At 43.4% G+C, this 10,385-nt stretch overlaps 1 protein-coding gene and 1 pseudogene across 5 annotated transcripts; one reads left to right on the forward strand and one right to left on the reverse strand.

Moving 5' to 3' along the window:
• Positions 1 to 34: 34 nt before the first annotated feature.
• Positions 35 to 8,374, reverse strand: LOC106651427 (probable inactive tRNA-specific adenosine deaminase-like protein 3). Of its 5 annotated transcripts, none has more exons than XM_014369917.2 (4): positions 8,301 to 8,374; positions 7,585 to 8,099; positions 7,341 to 7,463; positions 3,376 to 4,585 (listed from the first exon to the last, which is right to left on the reverse strand). In XM_014369917.2, exon 4 carries the CDS (start codon positions 4,574 to 4,576, stop codon positions 3,443 to 3,445), a length of 1,134 nt encoding a protein of 377 aa, XP_014225403.1. In that variant the 5' UTR covers positions 4,577 to 4,585; positions 7,341 to 7,463; positions 7,585 to 8,099; positions 8,301 to 8,374; the 3' UTR covers positions 3,376 to 3,442. The 5 variants fall into 5 exon arrangements, 3 of the variants coding, with proteins under 3 accessions (XP_014225403.1, XP_014225402.1, XP_023317967.1); XM_014369916.2 differs by having other exon boundaries at positions 3,376 to 4,637; XR_002763606.1 differs by lacking the exons at positions 3,376 to 4,585; positions 8,301 to 8,374 and adding an exon at positions 35 to 2,344 and having other exon boundaries at positions 7,585 to 8,120.
• A 35-nt stretch (positions 8,375 to 8,409) lies between these two features.
• On the forward strand, positions 8,410 to 10,345 carry LOC106651426 (annotated as a pseudogene).
• The last annotated feature ends 40 nt before the right edge of the window (positions 10,346 to 10,385 follow it).

Consider the following 10,385-nt stretch of genomic DNA (forward strand, 5'->3'; position numbering starts at 1 on the left):
ACGAAGAAGCTGTTATACAACTTTTTGATGCCGGTCGTCTCACGTTGTCGGTGTGTTTCGAGGAGAGCGCAACCACGCGATTTCAGCGCCAAAAATCGGGAAAAGACGACGAAGGCGTCCTCGAACACCATTGCAACGCCCTGACTGCAGCGCATTTTTTCCCCTTGAAAGTGAGCAGCGATGATGGTCGCGATGATGATCGGCAAGCCCCGCTGGGCAGACTGTACAAGATTCGTGCCCCCGTGGATAGGGCCGGTGGATGCTTTCCCGACTGGCAGAGGTAGAATTCGATCGAGACCGCCAACTGGTCCCAATGAACGAGCCTTTTCCCAGTTCGTTGACACCGATTCCAAACAATCTCCCTCGTCGATCTCAGTCGAAATTGACGCAGGCGCTGAAGCTCGATCGAATTCGAGACAGAGAGAGAGAGAGAGAGATTACCGGAGCGAGAGAGGCCGTAGAGAGGCGAGAGCGAGAGAGTAGTAAAGTGGCGACGCTGCCACGTGCGAATGGCAGCTGTGCGGTGGACTCACGAGGGATCTGAAGACACCTCGATGAAATCCGAGAGGGAGATCGAGCTCCCGCTTCTCGAGAGAGAACTAATATATGCTCAGCTAAGGACTACACGGCTCACACACTGATTAGTGTCTTGCAGTTTTCAGGCATCAGCCCAGAACTCCCCGTCACCACATTTTAACGATCCTGCGTTTCATGGTAAGCAGATGGGTGGGAAAACGCGATGAGCAACGGAGAAAGCGTTAAGGCGGAGCAGTAGGCGCGCGCGCGCACACGCACACGGCACACGCACACTCGTATATGCACTGCCGGGACCACCGGGATGAGCTCGGAGCGCACCGAGGATTCGCAAGGAAACGACACTGACTAGCCCCACAACACCACCACCACCACCACCACCACACAACTTTTGCACTGAGAATAGGCGGCCACCGATCGGGGAGTTGCTCGGAATCGCAACGAACAACACGTGGAAAGTCAACGTCTTTCGAAAAGCAGCAACCAGTAGAGATGGGCCATTCAAATGATAGGAGCGAGGCAAGCTCAGCTCGAACGGCGGGCCTCGGTTAACGTATAAGCTGATCTGCGATGATCAGCGGTGCACGAGCAGAGAGAGAGAGCCCCGGAAAAAAGGCCACTAGCGACGCTACGACAGTACTGTTGAGAGTAGGCCACTGCCGAACGAGAAGAAGCGGCGGCAACGGATCGTTTGCACGTGTACAAAGTAAGTATATAGCTGCTCTCCTGTGTCTTAAGTCTGACTGTTGGCGCTCGTGGACGTTTTACTATACTACGCGCTCGCTTAAAACAGAGAGCGAGAGATAGAGAGAGATAGAGTACGTAATGTAATGTACGTATATATAACGAGCATATACGTCTGTATACGAGAAAGAGAAACCCGATAGAGATTAGATAGATAGAGAAACAGGCGAGTCGCGCCGAGTTGGAGGAGCGAGCGAGCGAGCGAGAAAAACTCGAGTGACGATTTTACGAAAATGACTAAACGACCAATGAAGCGAGGGAGAGAGAGAGGAAAACCTAATCTATCGGCTCGTCTCCTGATCAAGTTCAAGAGCGACGGGAGCTTGCTATATATTGAATATATAAAATATATGTATGTATCTATCTGCTCGGGGATCTGTAACTCCGATCGCGGCGACGTGGGCAGCACTGATGCTGCTGTGTCTGGCCAAGATGACAAGGCGAGCGCGCGGGATCGCGAGCAATCAAAAGTGCGGGGAAGGGAGCGCGCGCGAGGCTTTATTAGCTGCAAGTCCGAGCCGAGCGAGCTTCTTGGGCCTCGCACAAACGCACAAATGCGCGCAGACCTGACCAATCAGTGCTACGAGCTCCGACCAGAGTCGCTTTCAATTGAAATCACTTGACTCGCTTCTCGCTTCTCGTTTCGTAGAGAGAGAGAGAGAGAGAAAGAGAGCAATGACGACAATGCCGAGGCCGCAACGCACGCCGATCTTTGCTTCGAAGCTCCTGCAGCAGCGGCTGCGGCAGCGGCACCTAACCCCGATCACAGCGCGACGAAAACACGCACACGAGATCTCGCTATGGAAGAAAAGTAAGCGAGAGAGAAATGAAACGCCTCGAGTCGTAATCAGCCGAATGTTCCGCTGTGTGTATCGGAGCCGAAGAGGAAAAGACCATGTATAGCGCGGAGCTCTTATCTACCGCGCACAGCTCGACTACGCGCTGTTGTCACGTCGAATTCCTAGGGCTCCTTGGCTTCTCGAGTCGATGCAACAACCGCTGATGCGTCTTTGCGCCGCTGCTGCTGCCTATCGAGATTGCCCAATCGCACAGCTTGGCCCAGCACCTGCAACAGTTGGAAAAGCACACGTTTTACTATCGTCCTTCTCCGATCCGTTATTAGCCCTTTTGTTTTTTTTCTTTCTTTGCCGCCTTACATCATCGACGCATTCGTATGTAGGAGCGTTTGTTTGCGCTCGCGGGGGCTTTATCGCGCATTACGCTTTTGCCAATGTTAAATAACCAATTCATCCGATTGCCTGTCTCTCGATTCCGAGCGACACCTCCTGACGGGGCCTCGCTCGCTTTACGTGAAATTCATCGCTTGAATTTTTATAAGCGACGATGGCTTTAAAAAATGCCGCAGCTTACGAGCTTGGATACTCTATTACGAGTCATTTGGCTCGGCTCATAGCCCAATCTTATCAAAATTCTCTTTACTTTTGTTTGAACAGACAAACTAGAATATACACGCGAGGCGTACAACTTTATAAAGATACGTGAAATTAATTTTTTTTATTACTTTTGTCGAACGCTTATAAAAGCTCTTCGGTCGTCGTCGGTCGGTCGGTCTTTTGCGCGTCGCGCCGCAGCAGAGAGCAGTTCTCGGACGCGCGCGAGAGAGGGAAAACTAGCCTTTGGAATCGGCGCGCGGGATGTAATATCGGGTATGATTGGTGTCAATAGGAAAGGTCGATGAGCGAGCGCTTTGAAACGCGACTGCCGAGAGGCATTATATACGCGCAACAACATGCATGTACATACACGCAGAAAATAATTTTTACAATTCGTTCGCGCCACGCGATGGATCATTTTATCGCCGCATTAAAGGTCTCGAAGTGCGAAAAATAATTAAAAACAAATTAGCCCACTTGCGTTGTTGAATTATTCTTTGTTATTTTTGTATTAAATGAAGCACGATTATAATGAAAAGTTTCTTTGTTTTTTGGTCGATTACGTGCGAATTACTCGCGATGGTGTTGCAACATTAACGAAGCGAGATACTTGGATCGACTTGTTAATGAATGGTTTTTCTTATCAATCAATATTATCGTGTGAGTGACGTAGACTTTAATTTCTCTTCGCAAGTTTGGTGTTTAAAACGTCATTTTATTTACAGATCTACATTAGTACAAAAGATGGAAAAATAATAAAGTCAATAAAACTAGCAGTGAATCGTGCGACACTGCTCGAGACTCCTGGCGCACTCGTCCTCGAGAACGGAGCTCCAGACTTGATAGCGATGATTGAGTCCGGGCACGGAGTGCAGGGCCGCTTTGCTGCCTAAAATACCGGTCGCCGAGTTCGCGGCGCCGTAAAATATCCGCGACACCCTGGAGTGCAGCAGCGCCATGGAGCAGAGAGGACAGGGCTCTCGCAGCAGCACGGCCCAGTAGCCGGTGCACAAGTACGGCCTCGTCTTATCGCTCGGACTCGGCCTCTTCTCTTTCTTCTGACTCGTTTTCGCCGGATTCAGAGAGCAACTCGCAGGAATGTCTAACTTGGCTAGGCTATGAGGATAACGCAGCGCTTGGCCGTCGTCCGGGTGCTTCCTTTTGCAAGTTCCCTCGCGCCTCTCGTCTCTCGAGCGATCGCTCGTCGTCAGCGACCAAGCACCGCCACCCTGGCTCTTCGCCACCAGATCCACCGCCAGCATCGAGGCGTGCCACATGGGGTGCTTGTCCATGCTGGACGCGGCGATAGCCAATATCCTTCCGCTCTCTGGATCGATTATGAGGGCACTTCCGTTGCATTCCGCGGATCCCACCGCCGCTTCTTTGGCAGCGGCGATCGCCAGCCTCATGCACGCTTCGATCGAGGCGAGCTGCTCTCGCTCGAAAATAGATCCACGAATTAGCTCTTCCAAATCGATGTCCGGATGAAAGTTGACGGGCCAGTGCTCCAGTGCTTGAGCGGCTTGTGATTTTGTCCTGGGTGCGACGGAGGCGTTGTTCACGATTTCCAGATCGTCTTCGATCGAGTCGACGTCGAAATCTTTTTCGGCCAGGAACGTCTTCAACTTGTGCGAATCTCCTTGGAACTTGTCGATCGGCGCTAGGTAGATTCGTAAACCGGAGCAACGCTTCAAATGCTGAGGGATCGGCAGGCACTTGGCTAGGCTCTGAATAGCTCGGGAAATGAGCTTCTTGTCTTTGAGAACGGCGACGAAGGATTTTTCAAGAATCACATCGCCGGTTATCTCTTTTGATAGAATCGGTTGTGGTTTCCATGTGAATTCATGCTTCTTCGATTCGACTAGATCTCTGGTCATTTTTGCCGCTGGAGGCTCGGGATCCATCTTCGACTGCTGTTTGACGGGGAAAACAATGGAGAATTTGAGACTCGGTGCAGTTGTGACTCTGAGGAAAACATTTTTAATTCTAATTCCTGGCAAAAGTTTCGTTAAAAAAAGAAGGAAAGATATACATCGCGACGATAGCGACAATTGAGAAGTGCATCCGTAAAGCACGTGGCATTGCATCATGGATCGAGAAATCGAGTCTAATTGCAACAAATGGATTATTCGACGTGAACGTTTTGCTTTTATATAAGGAGTTACGTAAAGGATTATTGTTTAATTTATCCTAACGCTATCTAAATTATGCCGGCCAATGAGTGTCAACGTGCCCATAAACTTGGTGAATCCGCTTGTTTTTCGCTATCTACTCATGAGAACTGCCATCGTCCGTTCGAATCTGTATAGACGAGCAAAGAAGACGAAGAAAAAGAAGAAGGGTCGGCTTTTAAATTGCTGTCAACTTGGGCCACGGTCGAATCGTTTGATAGGCGACGGCAATTGTTCGGCTGCTTTTGAGCGCGCGTCCGACCAACATCAACGCGATCGTCATAGCCGAGCGTGTAACATTTCGATCGCGCTCTCTAACTCTTCGTATCGTTTTTTCTTTTCTTTTTTCTCCCTTCTTCTGCTTTTTGCGGTTTATTTCGTAAATTTTGATTTCGTCACAGGAACCGTTGCAGAAACTCGGCGGATTTGATGAATATGCGTACGCTCGGGCAATAGCAGCATCGAATCGATCCTACAGTTATAATATATTCGGCACGTCATTTCTCGAGGCGCACAATAGGGAGGAGTCTCGAAATCATGAGTAGCGCGCGCGACGACCTTGAGCGCAAAATCTGCCAAGGCGCAATTTCACAGGTGTTGGAAAGCCCGTAACTCTACTTTTACATAGCGTAAGTATAATGAGTTTTTCCTCGCAGTCTGAGGTATGCAGTCGTAATCTCTTATCGAATGCGTCGCGCGATGCTGCTGCCTATATCGCCCCGCGCACCTATACCAAGACCGACGACGAGCCTCTCTTTTCTCGCTTGGCCTATACCTATACGTACTATTATGATCCCGCGACGATTTATTTTTCTATCTGACCCCTCGCTTTATCGGACAGTATCGATTTTTCATACCATCCTGGAGTATATAATATGCCCTGTATCGAACTGTCTCGTTATCCGTCGAGTCGTCGACTCGTGCCTGCGCAGCTCGAATAAATCTTTTTTGCTTTTCATTCCTCGTGCCGCCCCGTGTGACTTAATCTAAAAGCGCGACAACGAGCATTTTGAAATGCCTTCGCGCACACCTTATCTGAAACTTGCGCGAATTATTCAACGATTCACTTACACTTTATTTAATCAATCGTAAACTAATAAATGATCAGTTGGAATTGCATGTTATGCTTTTTACCGCTACTTTACTGCGTCTATAAGTATATGCGAAAGTTCGAACGTACACTAATTTATGAATTATTTACTTCGGTACTACGTTGGAATTTCTACTTTTTTTTCTCCTCGTTAATCGAAAGGACGATCAAATCGGCTAAAAACTGGTTCTCGCACCGTATATTTGACGTCAGTCGCGGTTTTCGAATGCATCTCGATATTCTGTATTTTGGATTTTTGTTTTACTTTTACGCATGCATGGATGACACACGTCTGCGTAACAAAATCCTGACCATTTATTTGCGGATTGATCTGTTTAGAATACGCGTTTAGCCGGTTGAAAAAAAAAATCAAAATGAGAAAATAATTGTGTAATCGCGCGCAATAAAACTCGTTTTCAATAATGCAGCCGGTTGTAACTCATCGACAATTATATTTGCACATGCTCGTACGCGAGCGTGCTTAAACTTTTAATTAGACATTTAATTGCCGAAATTGCGAATCATTTTTTGAAAATTTACAACCCTATGGGTGGTGATTATAAGAGCGATTGAAAAAAAAAAAAAAAGAAAAACATATTATTGGCATATTTACAGTGGACATTGGGTGAAGTAGAATACAAACAGCTATATAGCAAGTAGATTATTACCTTGTTCAGTAAGACTATCTTGCAAGCTGGCATGTATATCTACTTGATTATTTTCAGATAATGAAAAATTTATCATTCAACCAAAGTGTTTGTAGTTAGTTATTTTATACATTTGTTAGAAAATAAAAGTTTAATAGCAAAAAAAATTAATTCACAAATCTTTTTTACAGCCTTCCAAATAAATGTTTCAATTTGAAGCCGAGTAAATTTCATAATAGTTCACAGATTCAATGAATACAAAATGGGATTTTCCATTGATATTAAAAACAATCAACAGTCATTCTAAATCATTGATCAATAAAATAAGTCAAGATTCTCAACTCTTTTCAATGTAATAGAATGCACAGCAGATAAATATAGCAACACAAACCTGAAAATCTATGTGCAACTATTTCTTGTTTTCCAAGTTTAGTGAAGCAATAAATTCCATTCAAAAGTTACATTTTCATTCTCATAACTAGCACAGTATTGTAAACATTAATGCCTGGTCTAAAAATTCCACCCAAATCAATAGTAGTTGATCGTAAAGCAAGAAGATGAATAATAAAGGAAAGAAAAGGCAGATGTTTTAACTTTAGTTAGTTGAATAATTAAGTACACTGAGCTAGTTGAAGAACTGTAATATAATAATAATATTCTCACCAAAAATGCATAGCCTTTTTTGAGAAACTTTGCAGAAGTAATTTTATCATAAAACTATTTTACTCTCATTAGCACAGTATTTACATTATTCACTCACCAAATGATACAATTAATCCTCTTCTTTTAACAGAATTGTCATACGGTTAACGAAGCTAACATAAAAATTCCACTTGTTTGCCCCACAGATAGCAGAATAAAACGAAGAAGTCTGATGACGTTTCTGCAAGTACAATATAATAACTATTTACTTGAACATATATTCATACTTGTGCGACAGATTAGGAAAATATCATGTAACGATGAAATTTGCACACGAGCATGTAAGCGGAAGCAGTACACACCTACGTGAAATAACTACGACGACGTTGATATGGACGGGTTTTTTTTCGGTGTCGATGAGCAGAGCAGCAGTTCACATAAGCCAGAGCGCACGTACGGCGAGAACAAATGTTACAATGTATCTGTTAGAAAGAAAGAGTGGGAAATGTATGTGTTCAACGGGGAGAGGAAGAGATTATTATTGCTCGTTATTTGTGTGTATTCAGCACTGTACTGCACTAATGATGCTGCTGCAAAACTGATGATGATGATGATGACGATGACGATGATCACAGATCGAGGCTGCTTGTCTGTTTCGGAGTCTCAGCTAGATTATGTGCATCGCTGAGACATCTGGCGAGGATCAACGCAATCACGCAGTTGTTGATCGCGCTCGATTGGGAATTTTGTGTGCGGGTACACTAGCAATTGTGCGATGTATCGACCAATTTCATTTATCTACTTTTTCCATTGACTTAAGTAATAAACTCAATGAGCTTGAACAATAGCAACAGGTGCTGATGTGTTCAACAAGTTGCTAAGGGCAATTGTAAAAAAGATTATAATCAGTAATTTGTAGTAACCGTAATTTTTTTATACAGAATAAAAATTATATGAAATAAAATTGAGTGAGTTGCTCGATTAATAAGCCGCTAGACTGACCACGTGATAATTTCGATAATTTTGAAACGAGACATTTCGTTGACTATTTATAAAATGCCTGCGGTATATTACTTACTCCGAACTGACTAGGTGCGTGATGAGCAGCGTCTTTGAGAACGCATAAAGGTATTACAGATAAGTCTACAAAATCGACCGTTCAGGCTGCGTGCAGACGACAACCAGAGACAAGTCATTCGTTCTGCTTGGTTTGTAGGCTCTGTGTAGTGTGTAGTGAGCAGTCTATTTTGTGGGGCGCAAGTTGCAACGTGCGTTGTATCGTAACCTCGTAAGTTGATCGTACACTCTATGCGTTAATGGGAATTTAAATAGCCGTGTATTTTTACTCGTTAAAAAATATCATCGTTATTCGCTCTATTAAAGAAGAAAAATTATAATTTTCAGTGATCATGGCGGACCAATTCTGTGCCGGCGACAGCATGATGGATCTACCGGCTGAAGCCATGCAAGTGGTTAAAGCTCATATTCTTTGCTGCGAATGCGCTACTCCGATCGAGCCAAATCCTACTAACACGTGCGTTGGATGTTTACGCTCGAGGATCGACCTCAGCGAGGATATTCCGAAAACGGCGACACTTAATTTTTGTCGCAATTGCGAGCGTTATCTCGTGCCACCGGGTGAGTGGGTCAAAGCGGCTTTGGAGTCTCGAGAGCTTTTGGAACTTTGCTTGAAAAGGTTGAAAAATTTGCAGAAAGTCAAACTTGTAGACGCTAGCTTTCTCTGGACGGAACCTCATTCAAAGAGGATCAAGGTACAACTTACTGTTCATGGTACCATTCTCAATGCAGTCCTTGAGCAGGTATTCGTTGTAGAATATGTTGTTGCCAATCTAATGTGTGAAGACTGCCACAGACAGGAAGCAAAAGACTTTTGGAACGCATCCGCTCAAGTTAGACAAAAATCTATCAATAGAAAAACCTTTTATTATCTAGAGCAGTTGATTCTGAAGCATAAAGCCCATGAAAATGCTGTTTCTATCAAACCTAATGCTGATGGCTTGGATTTCTTTTTTATGAAAGAATCATCGGCAAGAAAATTAACTGATTTTATCATTTCGGTTTTGCCATGCAAATATCAGCACTCAAAGAAATTGATTTCTCACGATTGTCATAGCAACGTTTATAATTACAAGTTTACATTCAGCATAGAATTGGTACCACTGTCAAAGGATAGTGTAATTTGTTTACCAAAACATTTGACACATCAGCTAGGAGGAATAACTTCTATTTGTTTAATATACAGAGTTTCTTGTAGTATTCATTTAATAGATGTGGCTTCAGGACAGGTTGCTGATGTAAGTGCCAATGTATACTGGAGATATCCATTCAATAGTATATGCAACCCTAAACAATTAAAGGAATATTATGTTATTAATATCGAGCCAATCAGTGAAAAAGAGAAAAAAAAGTTTCCAGGCCAAGGACACGTATCCAACAAATATGTTATTGCTGATGCTTGGGTTGTCAAAGATTTATCAGATGTGAATCCTATTCATACAAGAACACATTTAGGTGGAATACTTAAACCTGGAGATTCAGTCCTTGGCTATGCACTTGGTGAAATGAATGTTAATGATCCTAACTTTGAGAAACTTAATCAAGATTTGGTACCAAATGTCATTCTCGTCAGAAAATTCTATGGTACCAATAAGTCCGCAAGACGCAGAGCTAGGATGTGGAAATTAAAACATATTGCAGAGGATGTAGATATCGGGACAGAAAACGATGATTATAATGATTTCTTAGAAGAGCTTGAGGAAGATACCGAAATGAGAAACAATATAAACATTTACAGAGACAATAATAAACCAATTCCAGTTGATACAAGTTGCATTGATGCAGAAGACATGCCTCAGATAACTCTGGAAGAAATGCTTGATGATTTAGTCATTGAAGATACTGAAATGACAAGTGTTTAAGTGTATAGTATACAATTAGTTATGAATCATACCTAATTTCTAATTTTCAATTTCAACATGATTTCATGTTTAGTAAAAGTGGTAGATAAAAAATAGTTAAAAATACTTATTGGTTCTCTGTAAATTAATCTTGATTTTACAATTTGCAAACGATTAATTGAAAAATACATATTTTTATCTAGTATTAAACAACAAAGTTAAATATTTTTTATTTCTTATCTCTA

Source organism: Trichogramma pretiosum, unplaced genomic scaffold, assembly GCF_000599845.2.
Source record: "Trichogramma pretiosum strain Unisexual culture from Peru unplaced genomic scaffold, Tpre_2.0 scaffold9, whole genome shotgun sequence".
NCBI lineage: Eukaryota > Metazoa > Arthropoda > Insecta > Hymenoptera > Trichogrammatidae > Trichogramma > Trichogramma pretiosum.

What these genes read in the sequence shown, in the direction of transcription:
- LOC106651427 (XM_014369917.2), bottom strand. Translation starts at nt 4,576, where the DNA reads ATGGATCCCGAGCCTCCAGCGGCAAAAATGACCAGAGATCTAGTCGAA.